Source organism: Cottoperca gobio, chromosome 22, assembly GCF_900634415.1.
Source record: "Cottoperca gobio chromosome 22, fCotGob3.1, whole genome shotgun sequence".
NCBI classification, from domain to species: Eukaryota; Metazoa; Chordata; class Actinopteri; order Perciformes; family Bovichtidae; genus Cottoperca; species Cottoperca gobio.
In genome coordinates this window covers 6,758,556-6,784,150 of record NC_041376.1, presented here as the reverse complement: position 1 = coordinate 6,784,150, position 25,595 = coordinate 6,758,556, and the positions used below count along the sequence as shown (strand labels likewise).

General features: G+C 41.7%; 1 protein-coding gene across 5 annotated transcripts in view; it reads right to left on the bottom strand.

The window, feature by feature from the left end:
* cdin1 (CDAN1 interacting nuclease 1) overlaps positions 1-25,595 on the bottom strand; it is a 53,748-nt gene that overhangs the window by 14,038 nt on the left and 14,115 nt on the right. For all 5 annotated transcript variants that reach the window (XR_003834346.1, XM_029459918.1, XM_029459916.1 and 2 more), the window contains 6 exons: positions 23,886-23,958; positions 16,437-16,516; positions 16,016-16,065; positions 14,412-14,479; positions 12,793-12,858; positions 12,477-12,582 (listed from right to left, as the gene is read on the bottom strand). Coding sequence is in view for 4 of the 5 variants with exons in the window: in XM_029459918.1 (XP_029315778.1) it covers positions 12,477-12,582; positions 12,793-12,858; positions 14,412-14,479; positions 16,016-16,065; positions 16,437-16,516; positions 23,886-23,958 (443 nt within the window). In the remaining variant the exon portion in view is untranslated. The remainder of the gene's footprint in view (positions 1-12,476; positions 12,583-12,792; positions 12,859-14,411; positions 14,480-16,015; positions 16,066-16,436; positions 16,517-23,885; positions 23,959-25,595) is intronic.

Sequence of the window (25,595 nt, the reverse complement as noted above, 5' to 3'; positions counted from 1 at the left end):
CAACCTGACATGGATTTGATTACAGACTGAAGTGTAATTAGCTACTTAAGTTATCCTCTGGTAGGTTGGAATGAGCAGTCCCACCATTATAGCTAAATAGACCTTTCGATTTTACAGCAATACCTTTCTCCTCAGGATTCAGCACAGCCAGTTTACAGCCAGTTTACATGCAATATCACTCCAGGAGAATTTGAGAAGTTGGAACAGCTTCCAACTTTTGCAGAAGTTAGTAAAAAAAATAAAAGCGCAATAAATAATCTTCATGACAAATCAATAATATGACTCATAGCATATTTGAGAGTAACAGCTCCCTATTTGAAGCCAGGGTAAATAGAACATTTAAGCCAAAAGTTACAAGTCTAGCCACGAAGGCCACGGACAACATTAACAGCAATAAATACTCATCTTCAGACATCTGAAAAAATACCCCTGCAAAGAGGGAAAACTGTGTTTATGATTTAAAATGTATTTACCACAGGCTTGGAACTACCTTGAATTTTAAATCGGGGGGGGAAAATGTGAGCATCTCAAACACATACTAAGAAAATGTCTCGGACACATGGAGAACTACTGTGAGTGGTGAAAACAAGCCGTGGAAAGAAAGGCAATGGGGCTACTGGGAAAAAAATTAATTCAAGGTTACATTTTTTCATAAGCATCCAAAGGATCAAATTAAGTTTACACTGTTACCTTAATTTAAAACTGAGATCTCAACATAAATCCTAAATAGGAATCAACCCGTCATAACAATCTTAAAATGATTAGTTCTCGTCATGTCTTAACACGCAGTAAGCATTATCCAGCGATCCTCAATACACCGTCCACATCTCACCTCCCACCAGACCAACCCTCCTGTGGCCTCTACTCCTTGTGACTCGCCTACGTGTAGACAACTTGGAGACAGGTCATAGCAGAAATCAAACCTGAATGATGGATAGCTTTACTGCACAATGACCTCTGTCACTGGGTTCTTGCCCTAAATCAATGCTGGCGATAAGGGCCCTGCGCCAGCGCTCACCTTGGTATGTTCACAAGCAGACCTTATCTATGGCAGGAGGAAGTATGAGTAATAACTAAACACAAGTCACGACAAAACCACTAACCCCACCTTGTCAAACATAATTTACAATGTGTATCCCTGTATTCCCCCCCACCACCACCACCCTGCTGCTGTTAAAACAGTAATTATGAGAACCAAAGAGATTTGGGACTATGTGTTTGGAAGATTAACCTGTTGTAGGATGGTGGGAGAGCTTTGCACGAACCTTTGGTCCAAGTGAGTTTCATATTTGAACGAAAGAAAACTGGGAGACGGATTGTAGATCGACGACTGACATACCTTACTCTTCAATGGCATGCCCATTCACATTCATTCACAACATTATGAATAAGATCCTCAAATCGTAGCACTGTTAGGTCTGTGTGGAGACAACGTTTCAGTAATGCAGGAGAGGTTGAAGGTTGAAGTTGAGAGGAGGGCTGACAGGAAGTAGAAGCATTTACTTTATGAAGATTACAGCATTGAGAACTCTCAGACCTTTCAGTAGTTTTTCATTTGACTATGTGTGTGATAAAGTGTGTGCGTGTGACATAGCTGAAGACAGAGAGACACTGAGAGAGCGAGAGAGCGAGCATACTTTCAGGCAGTCGGATCAAAATGAAGAGAAAGACCAAACATGACATCAAACGTTGAAATTAGCTGACCCCTTTCTCCAAGTGTCACAGTTCGAAAATGCCCTGCCTTTAAAACCCTGATTAAAATAAGTTTGCTTTCTCATTCAAAATGACATTTGACAAGTTTAGTAATATTTCAACTAACTGCAAAAACATTCTTGTGGCCATAATCCTTTTTTTCCATCACTTTTCAGGGGCGCAGGTAACCTCGGAGTGAGTTTCCCATGAACTCAGCATTATTTGAAAACAGTTCAAAGTTTTGCTCAAGCGTCTTTTGTTTCACCCGGGCAGCTGAAGCTAAATGTTTTGCGATCGTTATTCAGAGAATTTATCCCCTTTCTAATTCAAACCACAACGAATATTTAAAACAGAGCGAGTCGTCTTTTCTCCAACCACAAGCTCCATCCTTAGCAGGGACTCGGGGGGGCTGAGGACTGTCAGCAGCTCCGGGGATAGAGTTCCGCAAACCGTTAAACCCCCTCATCACCAAATTAGGAAATGTGTAGTCTGTAGTCCAATGGCCTCTCCACTGGAAAAGTGATATAAAAAGTGAAGTAAAATGTAATTTAATGGTGCACGACAGCAATAATATTTGCAGTTAAAAAAAAGCTTCAAAGAGTCGGCAAACTTAAATAAACAAAATGTAAATGGTGTTTGAGACAGTCTTTGTCGGTGTGCAATCCTGACAAAACAACAACATGAATAAGGGGAAGGGATCAGAACCGGTCAGACCAAAACTCTGTCTAAAGTTAATAGTTTTCACATCCATTCCAGTCGCAGGAGAAGAGAATGTGAAGTGTCGGGCCGGACAGTGAGCCAGCCCAGGCTTTACTGCAGCTGTGCACAAATTGAAGTGGCACTTTCTATCAGAGGCCTTTCCCCAGACAGCTCTATTCTGCCCTTTCACTTGTAACCTCCATGACACACAGTACGGCCATTACAAAAAACAAGAGTGGTCATTTTAAAACACACAGCCGTCATTGAAGAGACAGATTCCGGGTTTAACATGGGGGAAGATTCATGGCTGCGAGCGTGCCAGCTGATAGAGATATCACTCAAAATGAGAAATAGATTTCTCCGACATTTCCGTGGCGGCCGCTCAAAGGGGGCGTCTCAAAGCCCCAAACTCTGCGCAGAGTTTATATTTCACTTGTTCAGAAATGTATGCCTCTGTTATCTCGCATCAATCCAAAAGTAAAAAGGATTGGGTATCCCCCGTTTCAACTTCCCGCCCATGATGAAACGTTACATCGACAGCGGACAGAGTCGGTATTTGGATCATATCGTTACCCTGTTAACTCCTTAAGCCCTTGTCACAAAGGTTTGGTTTATGGTACTCATTTAAAATGCATCATAGAGGAAATAAACATATTAGCATTATAAACACAAGAGAGCGGAAGGAATATATTAGCAGTCGTAATGAGAGCACATTTATTCTAAGAAGTCTAAATATGGTTCAGTGGCCAAATGCATTTTTTTCCTTAATCATTTATAGACCTGACAGAGCTTTTGGAGACAAATCTGTCGACCTAATAGATCTTGTACATTAACCCTAAGAAGTGATGAGCAAAATCAGAAGGTCAGCACTTGGACACAGGCTCCTCATGTGTCTTTGATTACGCACTCCCACTAAGGAATAGGCAGGCAGAGATGTTTAAGCTATCAGGCAATCAGACCGCCGCGAGACGTGAAACTCGAACCAGAGACGGAAGAGGGAGAGGGCTGCCTGGGAACAAAGATGGGGGGGAAGAGGGTCCTGACGAAGCTCTTTAACAAATGCCAGGCCGGTGAGGAAAGACTTAGATGTGCTTGTATCTCTTTCAGTGTTCTTGGCAACAACGCTATGAAGTGAATTAATACTGAAATATAAAACAGAAGTTCACAAAAACAAATACATCTTCATCTGGCATTTAAATTCAGTTACTTACGGTACATCAATCAAAATGACTGCCATGAAGTACAATCAGATATAGGTCTTACATAGTGAAACAAACAATTCAGACCGTATATCAATGTTATTTTGAGAAAGGGATGAGGTCAATGGAAAACATTTTGATTCCCAAGAGTGATGAGTGCAAATTAAGAACAGCATATCTGATTTTGATGTCATTTATTGTAGATAACAGATACAGAAGCTGATTAGTGTTGCTGGCTTTTGCAGGTTTGTTTACATTGTTTCTGTTATTCTCTAAATTAATCTTTTATTTACTGTGTTAAGATAAAGAGGAGAACCTTGCCAACTTGGCTCAGAATACTCAAAGCTTTGTTATACTGCACGTATAAATTTTATCAGGTCAATCTGAGCCAGGATAACACTACATGCTGGAAACTACAGTTCCCAAAATGCAAGTGTACATGTACTGTATGTGTTTTTTTTTTTTTATGGGATTACATTTATGCTAATATATTTGTTCCAGATTGCAATTGTTTGCAGTGCCTGTGGGGAATATAATATAAGACTAAGAACATATTTTAATGTAGAGAGAGGATGGGAAAAGAAAGAAAATAAGCATGGGTGGTAAAAAAACAAAACAAAAAAAAAACAAGGTTATATGAGGGACAGTGGGCCTATAAAAAGAAGCCCACTGTCTAGATTATCTATAAGGAACCACTTATCACAAGCGACCAGCTCCACACAGTGACTGATGGGCCTCCATGGACCATGAGTACCAGCACATTATCTGGTACACACAGAGCTGCTCTTTAAACACAAAGGCAGAAATATGAAGCATTGTTTCCTCTGCTGTCATTTGGTAAAATATTATATTTATTTTTGGTCTAAAATAGAAAGAGTGTTTACCGTTTTTTGTGCTCTGAAATACGCCAGACAAAGCTGACCGGCATATAAATTACAGCGAAGATAAAGTGGCTAAACTAAACCATTAATTTGTAGCATGTACAACACCACTGGTTAAAAATCCAAGTAGCTCTTAAAAAGGTTCAATTAAATTTTGAAGTATGCTATTAAAAATGAGCTAGTAACCTACACCATACATGGAGCAATGCTACTTGAAGTCAACCCAACAAAATCAATAAATCAGACAAAAAAAAAAATCTTAATCCCCCCCCAAAAAGCTGTTTAACACTTGCCATGTCATGAAATTGCACATCCAGAACTAAAATATGCATCCCTCTTTCTCTATACCAAAACTAGCTATTCCTTAAAACAAATAGTCAGGAACATGCTTCCCTTCAATTTTAATTTTTTACCAATTAAGAATACTTTTTTAGTGCTTTTTCAGTCACATTAATTTCCTGTGACAAACAACAGGACTCAGTGCTCTCTTTAGAACTTAGGGAAGGACACCGGAGCAATCATATGATGACTCCTGGCCAGCCTCATCCCGCTCTACAGAGATCAATCAAGCCCTTAAGTTGTGCACTTAGATGCTTTTGAAACAGCTGTGGAGGTGCAAGAAATGAAATACTTAAATAGGCCTCATGAACCAAAAGTTTGTGGATAGAATGCAGTTATAAAATTCTTAAATTACTTATAGCCTTTATGATAGATTCAGCAAAAATATTCAGTAAAATACAAGAGCGTAACCTTTGTGCGATAACAGACATCCCTATAATTATCTTCCCATTTCCCCCGTTATCTCTCTTTTCTTCAGACGTGAAGATATCCAGCAGCAGTAAGTGTGCACAGGCCTTCGTGTGGTGCACAGCAAGCACCATATATTGTGTACAAAATCGATTTGTCTAGGCTACCTCTGTTTCAAGACAATATCCCAGCAAGTTTTACATCACATTGAATGTAATGTGGGCCTGAATGTCTATTGGGGGGGGGGGTCGGGGAGCCATCGAAATTCTCCTGTTAGAGTTTTACAAAAAGGGCCATTCTGTCCTTGCCCACCACACTCTGGGCTTTTGACAAATGCTGCTGACTTTTTCCTGGAATGAAACTCAGAAGGTCACTGTAGAGGAAAAAGAAGAAGGGAAGAAAGGCAGCGAGACCGAGAAAATGGGGGGAGGTGGGGGGCGGGGGAGACGGGGACGTGCGTCTCTGTAAGTCTGATGACATAGATTGTGAAAGCTGACAAAAAATGTACGTTAATCTTTTAAAAAGTTCCGTGGCAAAACAGGAATTCACGGAGTAGACATGCTTGCACCTTATTTGACTCGAGGCTTTCTTCTCCATCTCACAGTGTCACAGGCTAGCATGAAGACAGGAGGAGGGATATTATATCGCTGGGGTGCCGCTTTCTGTCCCGCTCCTCGTCTATACACACAGCGGCCGTGTCAAAGCTGCTCTCACACTCAATGGTAAATGACAAATTTGGATAATGCACATATACAACCCTACAAAATAAATAGGAGACATGGAGGCTTAACCAGAGCTAAATCCTGAGGCTGCTGGAGACCTGAGAGTGCGGATTACACCCCAGACGCCTTAAACAATGCGCCCAAATGTGCATCCTTAAAAGCATGAAATCCTTGAAGCATCAGAGCCGACTTGTCATTTGCCATTAATATTCCAAGTTGCTTGTGCTTTGGGGCCCAGCATTGCACTTCTGTGTGCCGATGTGCCCTAAAACAAACACTTGCAAAGCCCTAAAGGAACCACCATTGTGGATAGCTATTTTTCTAGCTGTAGAATATTCTACGAGAGGATGTCATAACAAAGGAAACAATAAAAGAGGCCACGTTCCTGCACTGCATGGGGTATCCATAACTATAAATAGGAGAAAGGCAATGTCATAGGTGCTTGCGCTTTGCCAGGAAAATGTTTGTGCTTTCAAAAAACAGAGGAAATTGAGCTCCAACTAGAATGTTTTATGCAGATAAAGTAAATTGAAAAGTCTACAACCCTAAAACCCTGTAACCCTAAAAAGCAACCTCATCAACATCACAATAGAGAGGCTTGTATAAGAAACTAAACGCACTGTTGGTCGGTGCAGTAATGCAGCACAGGAGGTCAATATGATTCTCGTGAATATCAATTCTTTAAAAAGGCCACTAATGGAGAATTCTTTACTATTATTATGTTTTGCCTTCCTTTGTTGTGCACATCTCTGACAGGAAGGTGAGGTAGAGTGTGGCAGGGTACAGGTCTTGGAGTTGTCACATTGTCACCCCAGAAGCACCAGTACCTGTCCTCAGGGATGGCCCTGTAATGTCCAGCCTCATTGGATCAGCAGCAGCCACGGCCTGTGGGCGCCCTCTCTCAGGTGACATCCCCTATCTGCTCTGGCTCTATGATGGCCGAGCTGCTCCCGCTGCTGCTTATATATTGCATTATATCCACTATATGCACATGCAAGCATTTCTAAAAGATACAAAAATGCCTTTATTTACATTCAATTTATCCTGCACATCGGAAAAGACTTGTTTTAAATATAAAGATAAAATCCTTTAAATTCATTAAGGGTTTTCTACGACACACCATGGCATTAATTAAGCATTCCTGTCGTTGCTGATTTGGAAAGTTCCCCAAAAAATGATGGACATGTCCATTAAAAAAAAAGACAGCAATGTACAATATCTTGAATCTTTGCTGTCGCAAATGGATTGACGGCTCTGAGAATACAACAGAATTACCATGCAATTTTATCACCAGCTGTAAAATCTAGAGTATATAGTTCCAGACTTAATTGGAAAAAGTTCACAAAGAACTCAAGATGTCTAATTGCAGCTGTGTCAACTAATATAAAACATCACATAAATCAGATTTCTGTCTATTCATTAGCTATTCATGTCAGCGAGCAGATTAGTGATGTTGTAGGAACAGTCTGGTGAGAGTCTTCAGAATTATGACTTCCTCATTAATTGCAGTTTTGCTTCCATGTGCTTGCAAAAAAGTGTTGCAACAAAGGACAGGCACAAATCTGTCAAACAATTGGCGCAAAACACATTTGAATGGAGATCAATATGCACTTTTGGAGCATGAGAATTTTCTGCTTTTAATTATGGGTGGGATGGGGGACGGGGACGGGGACATGAGTTATCTACATTACAACAGGGCATGACGTTCAAAATTACGAAAACAAAAGAGCCAGATGAAACATAATGCGTGTGTGTGTGTGTGTATTCAAGTCTCAACAAATATCTAAGTGGTCAAGCCAGATGATGTATAATGGCAAACCCAAAAGTCTTAACCCCCATTTCATATGAGGGAGAAATGAGGCATACTGTCCCATTATATTGCTATAAATCATTTTTTGTGGACGTCTGACAGCTTTTTATCAGATCTAACCTTTTCAAGCCTCCATTAAGAGTGCTAACATTTTCAACTCTGACACATTTGCAGTTTACGAATCTCACAGCTGATTTACTTTGGGAGGGGGGTACGCTGGCGTCCATGCTCATTTCCACACAGGCTGTCCATTGTATTGGATAGGGCGGAATGGGGGAGGGAGAATAGGAAACGGCGAAGACAAGAACGGGCTCTGAATCCATTTATTTAACTCTAGATTTACCCTTTTAATATGCTACTACAGTGCAAAGTGGTGCTGTTGCTGAAAAGCTATTTTGTGGCAAACAGTATATTCTGATTTACGCTATTGATTCTTTAATGGTACACAACTGCTGCATGGAGGGCAATTAATGGCTGCAAAGATCCCTCATAATCTGACTAATAATGAGTGGACTCTCAGAGAAGAGATGCTGTGAGACTATGAAACAAGCAAAGACTGGACAAATACAAATACAAACGTCGAGCAATATATCAATTTTGGAGGAAACCTTTTTGTCAGATGTTTGCTTTTGACTGTGCTTTGGTGTGAAAGGATGTAATGTTAATGTTTTGACTGTTTTCGTTGTTGTATTTTTGTACAAGCTGTGATACACGCTGACAAGGAGGACCAACAACTGATCTATAGATGCGTCTATTTATCCATCCATCAAGTATCAAAACTTCTCGAGTCTTTTGTCCTCCGTTCCAGATACACAGCTTTTTACGAATGACTCCGCAGACATCACAACAACATATTAAGTAACTCAACCTCACAGGGACCACTATAGTAGCATGGTCAAAAAGCAATGCTAAAAGTCCCAAACATACATCATTTTCCAATCCAACAGAGTTAAACAAGTGCACAAAGATTCAGGAAGCCAGCACATAATTGTTATTGTCTAAATGTATTTGGGATTTAGTATTAGATAAGGTAAACTAATCAGACAAATACAAGGGCAGGACTTGCAGTTGCTGCTCGGAGAGTTATTGAAGGCACGTTGCCAACTATAATTGATTTAAGTACACCATAATCAAGGAGGGGCAGTTAAGATGGCACCACACAAGAGTCCATATTTCATTACATGCTGTGTTTAACCTTACCCACTTCTCCTAAAACACACAAGAGGCTCATTATGTGTTTAATATTCACCAGCAGGTGAATAATTTTTATGCAACTCTGATAGTTGGGCGAGATGGATAACTCAATTATCTGAACATCCGTCAGAGCAGAGGGCTCGCTGGCTCTGGAACGCCACCAGCTAAGATTGATGGCTGCAAGACACCAATAGCTGCTGCTTCGCCATCTCATCCAGGCACTGGGCCTGAACACGCCGTTTGATTCTGCAAGAAGACCGTTTTTCTCTCCATTTTTCTCTTTTTTTCTTGGGAGCATTGTAGGTGAAGCGTCATTACCCCTCACTCCACTGAAGAGGGGTTCATTATGGGGTTAGTGTGTTGGCAAGACTATTGTTTGGATGATAAATGCAGTTGGTGAGGGCTTTAGAGGGAAAATTAGTTATGTTTTTTCTTTCCGTCTACAAAAACATGTCCCCATCGCTCACTCTGCAATGCTTGAGGGCAAACCAAGAACAATTAACACAAGCAATGGATGAAGCAGCTCAGTTAAAGCAAAGAGGGAATTCATGAAAAATAAGCAAATCACTGGAAATGTCAATCAGGAGCAATGAAGTAATTACAAAACACTGCTGTGCGATTCCAAGGGCAGTCAAAAAAGAAAACCGAAAGGTTTAAAGTCAAGCACTGAAATCTGAGTTTGAGGAATGGACAAACACCCTAAAAAATCAGCCCTTTAGGGCCCGTCTCATAATCTGAAAACCAACTAATGAGAAGTGAAAGGAGGATGATGTCACCCCATCACTCTCCTGTACCCTATTTCTCTATTGGTTTACGCTTTTGCGGCTACAAAGCACTGACCCTAAATTCACTCCTCACACACACACACACACACACACACACACACACACACACACACACACACACACACACACACACACACTTGTACCTCAGAGGATAATGCATAAGGTCTAACAATAAGAGAAAGATGAGGCACATTTTCAAATGTCAGAAGTAAATGTCAATTAAAAATTACAAGGTTGCTTGAAAAGGTAGGGTCTGAAGGGACTGACATTTTTTCTTTTTTGACACAACAATGTTTATCTGACCAGGCTGCCGGCTGACATGATGGGATCTACTTTGTCAGTTCCCTAATACACTCGGACAAGGCCGCCCCTGAATATCAATGAAAGACACCCGTGGGCAAATATGTAAGGCTCAGACTAAATCTACTGTTCAATCAGCCTGTTAGTATTCTGATATTTTACACTACTGTAATCTAATGTCATGAGTTGCAAAGAGGAAGACCAGACGGATTAATGTTACTTTCTTTAATCCAAACTAAGAAAGGAGCAGCGACATACACAGTGACATATTAATGGAGACATCTGATTTTCATTGCATAATCAAATGAGCACTCTTTCTTTATTGATTGCATTTCTTTTTTAAATTTTGACTGACTGAGAAAGCAATTATTTTCAATACTTTCTCATTTAACATTGTCTGGGAATGTTCTGGAGCTTAAGCAAAGCCTTTCTTTCTTAGCGACGTTTAATGAGGCCTAACAAAAGATAGTAACCACCAAAGATTGGACCTTTTTAAATTCACACCTCAGTGACTTTTACTTCCTGACATCAGCAATAGTAAAAAATAAATAGAAATGACAGAGCCCTTTTCTTCTGGAAGCAGGCCATTTCCAAATAAAACGATGTTACTCTGAGAAAATAAAACACACCATTGATTATGACCTTGACCTCTTCTCCTGCATTTTAACTGCTCAATGATATTGGATGAGTCATCTTCCCTTAAAATCAAATGATTGCTCTGCTGGCAGCGTCTGAGTTAAATCAGTAGGTCAGTGGTAACATCTTCTGAATATGGAAGCATTATTTCCCTTTCATTTACTTTTTGGTCTCTTTTAAAAAACTTAATACAGATAAATATGACATTATTTGTAGGATACATGGGAGTATTTTAGTTCAGTATATTGTACGCTAAAATTGCAAAAGAAACCAAACAAGCTATTTTGAATTGGTTATCTGTATCAGTAAAACCCTACTATAGATAAGTATTTTGCAATCTACTCTCTGATAGGCAGACAATAGAAGGTTTATTTTAGGTTGGCGAACAATACATACAAAAACCAAACAGCTTCCCCTCCTGTGTTGTGCTCTTGATACATCCACAAATCTGATTCTGATCTGCACATGCACCAAGAAAACTAAAAACAAAGAGAGAAAGAAAGAGAGAGTCCGGCTGTGCCTGGGGTCTGGAACCTCCAGCTGACATGTCACAACATGTCAGCTGGCCGCCACGGCTGAGGGGGTGCTGGGGCCTCAGCGAGGCGAATGGAGTCAGCGTGGGCGACTTTTCAACTTGGTGACTGGAACCTCGCGTCAAGGAAGGCAGGGATGTGAAGACCACGTGTGAGTGACCACTACTCTCCTCTGTGTGTGCCTCAACATGATTACTTCCGTTTGAAACTAGATAACAGGTATTCATAGGCAATATGTGTTGCTGGTATTTAATTAGGGAAATAATTCATTCATTCAATGGCTGGGAAACTTTCGGACATGTTCAGCCTTTAACCTAAGAACTAGCACACGCATAACTAAATAAAAAGGGGCATAACCGTACCTCCTTGTAAGCCTTATGTTTTCACAGGGATGGGAAAATAAAAAACCCCAAGTGTTCTCTGTTCTCTGTTGGCAGACTGTGTAACGGTAATCTAGATCAAAGTGGTGCTCTCTCAAGAGACAATGAAATAAGTATGCATTTTATGAACCTTATTTATTTCTAGCGTTGAGGCACACACATTCATATGCATACACATACACACACCTCTTTTTCCCCCCCAGGGTCAGACCACGAGGGCCCGTTCCTGTCCAGAGGTTCTCATGACAACAGATGCAAACGGATTAATCACCCATTTTCCAGCTTCCCTTCCAAAACAATGCGTGTGCTCTGGAAAACAATCACGCTCACAGGCAGACCCTTCAGGCTGTTAAAGGCTCCACCGACAGCACTGAATGTGGAAGTAGTGCGATGTGCATATGTACCGTATGGAAGTGTGGGGTTAGTGTGGCTTATAGCAGGGAGGAAGTGCTTAGCGTTGTTAGACAGAGATATGAGCTGCCTTTGTGATACGGAGGAAAGCTGATTGTGGTTTGTGGTCAAAAAAGGAGAAGTTATAAACAATATGCAAACTGGGTAAATAGGAGTTGCAGCATTACATGGTTAACTATGCCTCATTTCCACTGCATGGTTGCGGTCGCTATTGACAGTAGCGTGGCTATTTTAAAAATGGCAGGTTTACGCAGGATGTCCCGCCTCGCAGTAATGACTCTCTGACCAATCAGTGGTCTGCAGTGTTTTGACTTCAACTAGTTTCGGCTCAGCTTGCTTGGAACCTCGACGAGACCAAAAGAAGTACCAAGTACTATCCACAACTTTTGTTCATAAAATGTCAACAAAGGAGAGCCGTGTCGTAGCAGGCAGTGGAAATGTAACGTTATATAAACATGTGAAGACAGAATACGAAGAGAAGACTAACCTGTTCCAGTAGCTCCAGAACTGTTCATTCAGATAGGTGCGATGACTGTGGTCATCTCCGAACGAGGCTTTGCTCTCAATCCAGTGTACAATGTGTCCCTCCACGGCTTCGCAGAAACACACACACACACACAGAGCAACACTCAGTAAACCAGTGAAAAGAAAGCCGCACATCAACAAGGAATGAAATGAAAACAATCTGGCGTTAACATGAAAATGTTTTGACAACTGCATAATCCTCTTTGAAACAAGGTAGCAAAGGTTACAAGCAGTTATTTCAGAATAAATACAGTTATATTATATATGTGAATACTAACCAATGGGAACCTCCAGGATGATATCGGGTGTTTTGTCGTAGCCCATAACTCTCAGTTGGTTTTCATCTACAGAAACAGAAACGGAGACAATTTAAACTCTTACTTTGCAGTAGGTTTTACTCTTCACCAAACAAGTTCTGCTGCATCAATCACACGCAGGTAACCTCACAGCCTTCACCAAGGTGCTGGTAACAAAACTCCTTAGTGTTAGCAAAGCAGAAGAAATAACAGTAGAGGACAGCAAGCACCGTAAACCCATTAACTACATCTGCCACGAATTCGCTGTCGTAGCAAAAAGAAATAAAAACTGTTACAGAGCTGCTCTTCAGTTTGCAGTTTGGCAGAGCTTTATAAAATATACAGCAAGGGGACAAGGTTGGCATTATAGACTCTGTAAGCCTGACCCCTGCCTGCACAGGCCGCAGCCATTGTCCTTGACTTCTGGTGCGCTTCGGCCATTATCCCTACAACACCTGATTTCTCCATTAAATCTCAGGATGACCAGGTCATTCAGTTCCAAGGGCCTGCCTCTTTGTCTCCAGCCAAGCTCAACTAATGGGGCATGGAAGAGAATTGAGGAAAGATGGAGGGTGGCGGTGTCAGTGGTGGCGAGGAGGAAGCATCAGCCAAGGGGAGAGAAAGAGAGCCGAGTGAGGTCAGAGAGGCTGCCAGAGGCCTGTGGTACTACAGAGGGGCATCATGGGTGTGGTAATGTGGGTGTAGATGTGTATGTGATGGGATGGGAGCCTCTATTCATACCTACTGGGCTGTTGTCATTGTCATGTGGCTCTGATCGCCTTTTTACATCACCTTTGATTAAAATTAATGGGCCATCCCTGCTGTTGGGTAGCTTATTTCCAATCCATTTATCAGATGGGGTGAGGCTGCCTTTAGTGGCCCTCGTGCCGCTCGAACTCTGACAGTTTTAGAACAGTCCTTTGTAAAGCTCGGAGGAAAGGTCAGCACTCCAGGTTCAAATAAATGATATGGTCTTAATGACAGTGGGAATGACTTTTATCCTTCATCACTCATCTGACCTAGGGGATGGTGATGGGATGGGGGTGATGGGAGGAAGATTCTGGTTCACAATTTCACACCTGGACACTCTACCTTGATTTAATATTGTTGGAACACGATAATAGTGGGAGTAGAAAATATAAAAAGAACAAAAAGATGATTGGTTAAAATATTAGAAACTACAACCACATGTGAGGAGTTTCTTTTTTTCTAAACATTAAATCCCCCAAACTACGGATTGGAGGAAAACAATGCAACAGTCTTTCAATGGTACCAACATAATATTCATGTTTATGTATACAGAAATTGGCCTTTTTAATTCAGTTTAGAAAAAAACCACAAATGCTGAACAGCAACCTGATAAGACCGAACATAACGAGGAACATTAAAACCTGCATTTGAAGCTTTTATTCTATGAATATGCATTGCACGCTGGTGCATGAGCCTCCAATGATATTTGATAACAGCTCCTTGTTAGCAAATCAATACGAGATGACATCCACTGCATCGGTCATGTCTAGGTACTAAGCTGAAGGAAAGACTACGCTGCCATGAACAGATTGACTTTAGAAATGTGATGAGGAGGTCAAGAAATGGCTTACCCAGAAAGGAAAGGTTCCTCTCCTTTAGTTCGTCACAGAGCAGCACCTCGTGTTCATGGCCAATAGCGCTGAGAAAAGAGAGTCAAGGATTCCAACATATAGCAGCAGCAGTATTTTATACGTCCACTGAAACACCGACATGTTTAGATAGTGCAGTGTCAGCAGTAACACAAAACAATTTAATTAAATAATAATCCACAAAACACACTATAGTTTGCCGTGGTAACAACATAAGTGCACGCACGTGAGGTGATGTAAGCCTAACTGTGCATGTGTATGCTTGACATCAGTTAAGAATCTGCTTTTCTTCACTATTGGCTTACTATGCAAAGTGAAAGTGTACAGAAAGAGCACAATCAGAGTTTTTAGGTCAAACTCAATCTGCTTCCACAACAAATCTCCAAAGTGCATTACCTAAATGAGGAAGGAAACAAATGCCAATTTGGCAAAAATGTATAGAGCGCCTGCACTGGCTGCTCCACTCATTCCTCTAAAGATCTTTGAAGTAAAATGCTTTTAGAATAAATGCCATTTTGCATCAGGATACATGCTGCTTGACGCCACAGAAAGGACTCCAGCATATACAGAGGCCAGATATCATATATGCAAAAATGGCTTTTTCCAAGAGAGGGAGAAAAGTTCTTATGCCATTATATTGCCCTCAACAAACGCTAATCTCTTAAAAAAAATATTTGAATTAATACATACAAATGCATTAAGAGCTATTCCTCTCTTGTGAGGCTGGAGCTCTATCAAAGCACATAGTGGGGCGGTTATAATGAACTCTCTGTGGCGGAGTAACTGACTCTAAGTTGACACTGACGAGAGGACAGCCAAAGAAAGGTAAAAAGGGGGGCGATGTAGAAGGAGGGCACGGTGGGACAGGGTTGACTGGCTATGAACAGAACAACCCAGCCCCACCACCACACACACGAGAGCTTGGACAGACACAATAACATACAGATGTACCCATGTAAACTCATTCAAATAAATCTCCTCCCCCAGGAAACAGTTGGTCTGCTCCCCAGCTGCTTGGCCCTAAATAGCTTTGACTCCGATTCTGCCTCTGTAGTCAAGGCCAACAGTTAGATAAGGAGGGGGTGTTTGTAGTTGAGTAAAGAAAGGGGGAAAGAGAAACCGGAAACATGGAGTATTTTAATTACAATTAATTTTAGTTATAGTTCAAGTTGATGTGTCCAGAACTCTCCATGGTGCTGAATGGCATAAGAATGACAAACTAAATTAAATTAATAACGTAACATATACTAACAAATTGTCTGCGTTAAATAAAACACCAAACAAATGAACGCATTAACCACCATGGGGCTTATGAATGATCTTTTTTTTTTTTTGTCTTGTATCATAGAACATTGTGTCTGATCCACTGTGTGCACATGGAGATGCATTTAGATCATCCAATCCTCTCCTCCTCCTCTTCCCTCCATCGCCTCTCAGCCGCTGTAGCGGTGATAGTCGGATGGCAGGCAGGATGAAACACTTCCTCTGTGAAGCAGAACTTTTATGTCAGGTGAAGCCAGACACATCTCATCCCCTTCAATAGCTCCTCGTCAATTTCAGGCTTAAAATTTTATGGGATAGGATACTGTTTGATGCAGTCTACCAGCGGTCCATAACAGCAGTCATTTATTGTGCACTGAAAAGAGGGGGAAGAAATATTATGGCGCGCACAAAAAAGGGGTGGGTGGGTGAAAGGGAGGTGGTACAGCGCCGGGAAAGGAGAAAACACAGGAGATGCTGGCAGATTGGCAGGCATGACCGCCGGCTCTCACGTGACCTCATCAGCAAACATGAGCGGCTGATGCCGTCTGTCAGCCAGGTGGTACAATAACACCTTTAAAAACTCACTGTACCTAAGCAGGAGATTTGTTACATAGACAACGGCAAGTAACTTTATAAAATTATATAAGATCAAACTGAGGTAATTAAAAATCATTCCGTGACGCAAAACAATTAAGACGATTTCATAATAACGCGTCAGTTTAAACCGCGAACGTCTGCACTTACCTGGTAAATGTTATTGGCCAAGATTTGGTCTGGAATTAACGACGGCTCCTTCAGCATGCTGTTGAGGACTGTTTTAGAGGCTGAGGACGAGGGGGAAAAGAGGAAGAAAAAACAATAACCAAAACACATAAATATTAGAATGCAATTCATGTCAAACATTATCGCTCATCGAGCCTACAATATGTAAAAAAATAATAATACAAAAAATCTAATTGCTGCATTGAATTGAGAGCAAACAGTGGTAATATACAGAGCAAAAAGACAGACTTGACATACTGTAATTCACCATGCCACTGTTAGTGCAGTATATCCACACTAGTCCATTAGATGGCTGCTTGGTGTCTATACAGATTTTCTATAGATAAATGTTTCAGTCCAGAGCACAGGAGCCCCATGTAGTTTATCTATGTTATGAACGCTGACTATTCTGCATCTCTCATCCCCATTCTTGCTCTACTAACATTATAAATCAGAAAGGAAAGCCTGCTTGGATTGATTCGCTTGTACTGCAACAGCAAAAAATTCCTTAAATCATTTCTTAAAAAGATTTGGATTAAATGGATTGTATCATTGTGTGACGAAATGGTTGAGGCACGCCATTTTAGTGATACATGGTCCTGACAGACTTGCAGCATTGCAGACAATACAAGGAATGTTTCTATTCACATTTCAGGCATGGATGGTGCCTGTACCAACACTGCGCGGATCTCTCCGAGCTCATCTAATAAACGGCGCACAGTATATAACTGTTAAAAACAAGACAGCTTTTTTTTTTTGTGTGTGTGAAGATTTATAAAAGAAATGGATTAAATGAATGAAAACCCCAAAAAAGATTGGCGAACATTTACAAAACGCTTAAATGGAACATTAAGTGTCTCTTAAATTCATTTCATTAATAGAAATGCATTTAGAGGGAGATTTAGAAACCTTTAAGACCCTTCTCTTCGTAGGCAGGTTTCCTTGAGAAGAGGACAAACAGTGCTGTGATCCCATCTACCTTATGATGAAATAAAGAGGGAGGAGGGTAGAAGAAGAACAAAGCAGCGCTCCCTCCTCTCTTTCTGTTTCTTCTTCTTTGTCTCCATCTTTCTCTGCCACCTCTTTTCTCTCTCTCCCCCCCCCCCTCCTCCTCCTCCTCCTCTCTATTTCAGTCTCTCCCAGCCACAGTACTCCCCCAGCCCTCCCCATAACCTCACACTCCCTCTAAGAGCTGCGAGGCACAGGGCTGTGCTTTATTTCTTTGCTCATTTTTCTCAGAGATTGGTACCTTCACACGCAGATCCATACCATGCTCCTGTGCGGTGCGGGCGGCGGTGAAGGAAGAGGGTTATATTTTCCCCTTGAGTTAGGACACCTCATGACAAATGATAATGGATAATCAATAAAGCGGGAAATATGAGGCAGCAAACTTTATGAAGCCAGGAGACATATTACTCCCCAACAACACTGGTTTCCCTTAACAAAGTCACTACTCGACTGTGCCTAATAATCTGAAGGAAAATCAAAGGACCCACAACCACATCAGCAATATTGGCAACTTATTCCACTTTAATGGCATTTTGATTGATTTTTTCCCTCTTCCTAATGGTCGTTTTATAGATTTGACGCTGCTTCTGCAAAACAGTAGTGTGTAATAAACCTCCCCGAAGGCAAACAGCAGCCATTAAAGCTCTTGTCTTACTAGTGCTCATAATTGGGGGTTGACCACCACCACATTTTGGTCTCTCACATAACACACACAAACACACACTTCTCTCAGGCTCCTCTCTCTCTCTCTCTCTCTCTCTCTCTCTCTCGCTCTCCTCGTCTCTCCGGTCCTTTGATATTTTTGGTAGATGACCATAATAAGTGATAGGATCCCTTCCTCCTGCTCTTTTTGAGCGATGGGGTTAAAAATAGCCATAAAGAGGTGACCTTGGCGCTGACATTGTGGAATTTCAGCCAAGCATTGACCTGATGAAAATGGAAGGCCCGGCCGCTAATAAATCAGGATGCTTTTAAAATGAGTTTACCCTAATGCTCATTCATCACAGGCTGAAATGCCATTTGCAGGCCCAGGATCCGCTGCTGTGCACAAACACAGCAGTAAATAACAACAGGGCCCTTGCATCCCTCGCATCGTTGCAGCCTCCAACATCAGCATACATTTATTAAAGACGCCCCCGCCTTGCACGGCAGCACTCCTCTATGACACCCTGAGCTCCTCTGCCACACACACACACACACACACACAGACACACACACACACACACACACACACTCTTTAAATACACACACTCAGGGCACACACAGACGCACACATAAAACACATGCAGGAAAATAAAAAGCATAATCTGAAGAACACCAGACACAGAGAACAAAGCCCTGCAGCGCGACTTTGCACATTGTAAACATTCACCAAATTTACTGTAATTGTCCCATGCTGGTATAAATTCTGACTAGGCACCATATCACACCGTCAACATCTGAACAGAAAAGAACAGAGACGAGGAGAATAATAGATGTGAAACGCTACACCTCCATTGGGATTCGCTAAAGAAAACAACCAGTGTAAACAAATCACAAGGCTGTTTCATATGCAACTCCAACACAAGATAAACTATACAAAGCAAGGTAACAGCAACATAACCTAGGCTTGATTTCTTATTGCGTACTCGTGTCATTTGTAACTACTCTTCCTTTCTCCACGAGGGTGAAAAAGTCATTATCTCACAAACAAAAAAATGTTGAGAAACCTCATTAGATAGCAACATTTGTTGAGGGAGGACCGTAATAAACAATAACGGATGACGATTGTTATTGCCCCTGACACTGATGAGCTCCTCTGCAAGTTTGTTTATTAATTAAAAAGCCCACTTTTTTTTTGTCCACGGGTGGGGGGGGCGCTTATCCATTTCCTCTACATGCCCACACCCCTGCCCCACACTCCCCACGCACAAGCCATTGAGCTGTGGAGGGCCACTCGTTCATCAAACTTCATGGAGCAAGGGAGAGACAGGTCCTGATAATGTGCGCCGCTAAAGCTGATTTTCCATGATGAATCTCGGAGCATATAAATTGGCTAATATCTGAAAACATTTACAGATACTAGAGGAATTGACTACTTGTGGGACATGATGGATGAGGCTCTGCGACGCTGGCCGACAGCTCTGCAAATCTCTGCGGCTGCCTAAAGCCCTCATTTGATTTTCCAATTTACTCCTTTTAAATTTATCCTCCCGTATTGAAAAAAACAGAAGATGGGAACGAGAGAGAGGGAGAGAGAAAGAGAGAGAGAGAGAGAGTGGGAGATAAGAGGAAGGGGGGGGAAATGTGTTTTCTTTTTAAGTATCTGTGGTGGTGTGTAGGTGCTAGTTGATGATATGAGGTGGTATCTCCTGTGCAGGAGGAGCCCAGTCCCTGAAGAGGTTACTGGGGCAGAACTGATCTGCTTCCACCTGATTCTCCCTGATAGCGGTGAGATGAGACTCTACATTTCGTGTGTGTGTGTGTATGTGCGCACGTCTGTGTGTGTGTGTGTGTGTGTGTGTGTGTAGCAGTAGTAATAGTAGATCTGGGGAGGCTCTGCTATGGAGAGAGGCGTCCTAGGTCAGGCCATTAGACTGTGGCAGAGGCTGACGGGAGCTTCTCTGCTGAAAAGGAGTAATTAGTATACTTGTCAAGTGAAGTGCCACGCTGCTGCTTACCTCCCTTGCACCCACCCCTAGCATGCATACACACACGCACAGAAACACTCATCCTGCTTTTGCCTCCTTCCTCCCTCCCTTCTCGCTAATGAAGTGCCCTTGCTCTCATTATTTAAGAAGAAAAAAAGAAAAAAGGCTGCAAATACACAGCAGCTCCACCACAGTGGAGAGGTGAGAGAGAGAAGTGAGGAGCACTTGAAGACAAGAGCGGGAGGAACCATAACAATCATAGTGGATAGCAAAGTTGAGATTTTACTGGATAGAACAGAATACAATATTCAGTTATCAACACGTGTGATCTGCAAAACACTGAAGCTATTATGAATTCTGTCAAGGAACCAGAGGATCACAGTAGACACTAACATTCTCACAGTGTTAACATCAAACACAGGACATTTATAACCTTGCGTACAAGGCTTCTGTAAAGGAATGTGACAATAAATCTTAAAGGCGGTCGAATCACATAGTTACAAAACATGGAGCAGCAATCTAATCTGGAGCTGGGCCTTGGGAAAATGGAAAAGGTCAAATAGCTAGCAAAATTGCCTCCTCAAAAAAAAAAAGCATGTCTAAATCTAGAGGCACATCAACTCCTGTCAAAGGAGGAATAGAGAGAAAGATGAAGAGATAGCAGGAGAGGGGAAAGAAAGAGCAGGAGCTCCCCCAATGTGAGGCTACACGAGGTAGTATCCACAGACATAGAGTCGGAATTACAGTAAAGTTTACAATGTAACTATCATTTACAGAACTTATCAGTGGGCTGATACACACGCTGAGTGCTCATGATGCACATGTAATCCAGTTTATGATATCTGTCCATTTAAAATAACTTTCTAGTCAACGTAAACATTGAAAAGTTTGAAAATCTAATTCTTTGTTACAGTACAGTTAGTGCATCAGGTACGTGATGAGACTACCGATTATATTACATATCGCTTCAGTTTTCAAGAAATCAATTTAAAGTAATTTCAGCAAACATTTGCTTGTTCCAGCCTTTCAAATCTGTTTCCTTTTCCCCCCCCCCCCATTTCAGATTATTTTAGAGAGAAACACTTAAGTTTTGGGTCGGTTCAGTTGAATTCAATTTAACTTTGGTCATTATACGTATATACTCAAGTAGATGAGACAAAGTCCTGTCATTACAATATGAGAGCTTTAGACAGCGGCAATAAAAACATAATAACATTGAAAATGTCTATTTCTTTTTAATTGAATGCATGAAAAATAAGAAATTCAATGACAGATTTAACTTTAATGAAAATATATATTTTGCTTGACTTATTTTTTTTTAATTCAAATTAAATATTTTCATGCAGAAAACTGTCATATCCACATCCTCTATTTAGGACATTAGTCCATAACCAACCGCATGAGAGGATTCCTGGCATATACATCCCTGTACTCACCTGCTTCAGAATACTGTATTTGTTTTACTAAAAGTGCAGCTTATTAGTGACTTTAAAATAGTGAATATAAACGGTGCAGGGGGGGGCACAAGTGACCTTCCCTCCCCTGCTGCCCAGTCTGTTTTCATGAGACAAGGAGCATTATGGATGTTGATATCATATTCAATATGTGATAAAACTGCTTTGAATGTATTGATTTATTTACAAGCGCCACCAGATAGTCTTTCATTCTGCTTGACTGATGCTCTCTCCAATACTTCTGCTGCAAGGAGAGGTGGGGGGGGGGGGGGGGGGCGGGGATGCAGCTTGTTGGTGGTGGCGTCATGTTGAGGTGTGGTGGCGGTGTGTGAAGGGAGGGGAGGCAACAACAAGCGAGCAAAACAAAACAAGGAAGGGAGAGAAAACAATTTAAAACTCTGTATTGATCCAGCTCTAGTGATTGTACATATATTCCACAGTCCCAAAGGCCCCATTCCTGTGTCTCTTAAATGCAAAGGGACAGAGAAGGGGAATTAAAAAAACGATGGTGCTAGGCAAAGGCAAGCCACTCACCCGGTTGGGGGGTAATGTCCCTTATATAGAAGTCTATTGATCTTTGCAATGTGCCTGCCTGCCCTCCCTCTGGAGTCCGACAAAAGCACACAAATACACACACACACACATGCACACTGGAGCGCAGTCTGGGGCTGGAGGGGGGGGCATGACGGATATACCTGACAATAGCACTGAACCAACCTGTTAGCTAATTGCCAGGAAAGACAATTATCCTTGCATTGTTTAATAATGGAAGCACATTACTGGAGTCTAATATACACACTCAGGGAGATCGGACTTGGATTTGACCGCGCAGCCCATGTGGACAGAAATTAATTTGCATAGGCCGAGCAGGTCATGAGGAGATTGCAGAGGAGCTCTGTCAAAAACAGAAGTCACCGTCAAAGCAAGTGACTTCACAGCGTGCAACAGTGAACGTGTACGGTGTAATGACATCATCATTTGAAATGTTATAATCATAAAAGCAGGTAGGCGTCAAAACTAGCTTCCCAGATAAAACAGTAGATGTTAATCTGATTGAAATCATAGCGTGCAGACTTAGTTAGGCTGATTTGGATCCATGATTATCCTGTAAAAGCTTTGCTGAAATCACTTTCTACCAGAAGAAGAACCACCACCACCACGACATTACTTGCTAGCCTCCAAACTGCCGCGATGCTGCACGCTTACGACACAGTTTTGAAATTAAACAACGATCATCCGGGAAGTTTCATCTGCTACAAATCTATTGTGAGCAATAATAAAGCATGTTTTTACTGTATGGAGATGGAGGGATGCAGTGTGCTATTATCTGAGACAGAGTGCTTCTCCTGGATGAATGCCCTGTTCTACAAGCTGCTCAGACTAGTATTTTGACAGGCAGTGGATAACGGTGGGTCCAAAGCAATCACATCTTTGACTTTGACAAATGGCTGTGCTGTGGCGAAGTTGAAAATAACACACATCCACTTTAATCTCTTTCTTGATTAAATTGGAATCACGTCTTTTTTTTGACATCATGCGATTCACTCTCAAAGCACTGCACGGGAACACATGCACACAATCCTCAGGATGGGCCTGTTGAAATGTTATGGACTCATGTTTGCATGGGATACTGGAAGTTCCCGACATGTCACGTGTAAAAAAAGAAAAAAGGTGCAACTGCAAATTATGCCAGTATGTTTTGCCAAACAAAACTATAACAGAAGATGTAAGAAAGTTCTAGAGTGGAAGAAAAAAGAAAAAAAAAAAGACACTAACCAGAACGTACACACACAATTATTCACACAATTTCTGGACAATCTCTTCGACATGTTTAACAAAAATATTTGCATCTGGAATTTTGTTCTCAGTCCATCATCATGTCCATCATCGCTACCTAGGAATGGTTTGCTTTTTCTGTCACACTTTTCCTCAACTCAGTTTCCTCAGAGGACGCCAGTATGGACGGAGAAAGAACAGGGGATGAGGGAAGAAGAGAAGGTAGGGGCGAGAGATGGATGCATTGGGGGATGAAGGAGGGTGAGGAAAGAAATCAGTGGTGTTATAAATAACACTGATGAGGTGAGCTAGAATTGATCCACACTGCAGTTGAGAGGTGGGTGGTCCTCCCAGTGCTTAATTGCCAGTCATGTGCCCTGGGATGCAGCTAGTACTAAATGTGGTCTGTCTCTCATTAGGCTCGGACAGGCTGAAAATACAGCAGCTAGAACTGGAATTGGGACTCAAACATAAAGGGATTCAAAAGACAAAGTGCTACAATTAAGACTGATGGGGGGGAATGATAGAAAGGACAGAGTGGGAAATGGAAAAGTGTTACTCACGCATTCCACCCTCCAGGCCCTGAAGGAACCTGTCCAGGATGATACGAGCCATCAGCGCAGGAGACAGATCCACCTTTACGTAGATTGAACAAAAAAAAAAAAAAGAAGAGAATTTGCCTTAATGAAAAACCGGCTATGGGGAGTTAATGCTACTTCAAAACATAGCTATGGTGGAAATGTTATTCCTCTCTGGAGAATCACTCCATTTACAAACCTTCAGACTAAATCCCACGAATCCAGCTAGAAGTGCAAACATATTTCAAAGAGCCTAAGAATTACGGCACTGAAATTACACGGCCAGTCTACCGTCGGCTGATGTCACATAGATAATAATGACTGTAATGGCTCTAAATGATATTATTGCGTTTCCAAACCTTGACCTAACTTTCGACAATCCCTGTGCAAATTGGTCTTTGAAAGCGTTGCTGTGCAATAACCTTTCCCACAGGAACAAGAGCTCGCCAATTACACAGCCAGGCTACCCAGCTGAATTGCCTTCGCTTCTGTCAAACGGACAACCGCAGTCTCTCATCTGGTGTGAAGAAGCAGCGCACACTACGCCCGAGCCAGAGACTATGCAGAGCTTTAATCATAGGGATGATCACCAAGGCAAAAGTTCAGGAACCAACAGGACACACCGGAGGGACTGTGGGAATGCAGTCCTTAATAGGAAGGATAGAACCTATGGCGGCAGCGCTCTTTGAACACCAAGACACCTTGAGAGGTGTGCAATGTTTTTAGTTTGAATGCGGGGAGATGCCCTGACAGGTAAGGGAGCGCTAATGACTAATTCTTATGCCTTCCCACTCATTATAAACGACATTACCATGAAAGTATTCGAATGGAATGTGCTGTAATGGAAAACCAACAGCTGGTATTTATGTTATTATTCAATTAACAGTCATCATCCACGAAAAAGGTCCCAAATGTTCAGAAGCATGAATAAGCTTTAAAAAAGGTAAACCAAGCGCATGAAGCTACATTTAATTTTCAGAAGCGTTGCGTTTTGACTGCGAATGATAAAGACGCATTAAATCATTCACTGCTAAGTTTCACAACCTCTTCCGTATGGAGGGAATTAAAACATTGCTTGAAGACAAGCCATTCCTAGCCGACTTGTTATGAAACACAGTTAAAGATCATTTTTTTTCTCTTGTTAGCATAATTGGGGACCAAAAGTGAATTTGCCCTCAGCCTGTAGTGAGAATGGCGCGTTTCATCTTTTCTCTGATGCTTGCTGGTAACGCTGGGAGCAGAGAGGCTTCTGTCTAAAAACAATGTCTTTTTTTTACCCGCAGTAGTATTTGTTAACATCTCCATAATATTGCACTAAGAAGGCAGCTTGCAAAAAAAAGGCCAAACATGTCTATAATAATTAAGGGGTGAGCCCAGAGTTTATATCTTCATTAGGACCTCTGATAGCGTTTTTAAACTTTTGTAGCTTGCAGCTACAGTAGCTCTCTCCCCCTCTCCCCAACCCTTCTCTCCCTGTCGTCTCTCCTCTCAGTACTTTCCCTCTTTGTGCTCATTGGCTCGCTCTCTATTCACACCTTTGGATAACAAGAAAGCATCAGATTCCTGGTAACCTGCATCAGGGCTGACACATGAAAAATGGCAACATTACCAACGCTGGCCCAGCCTGAATAAGGACCAGCTGATTAGTTCAGGTACTTGCATCTCCCTAATTTTCATATTAATCATGAGTCTATC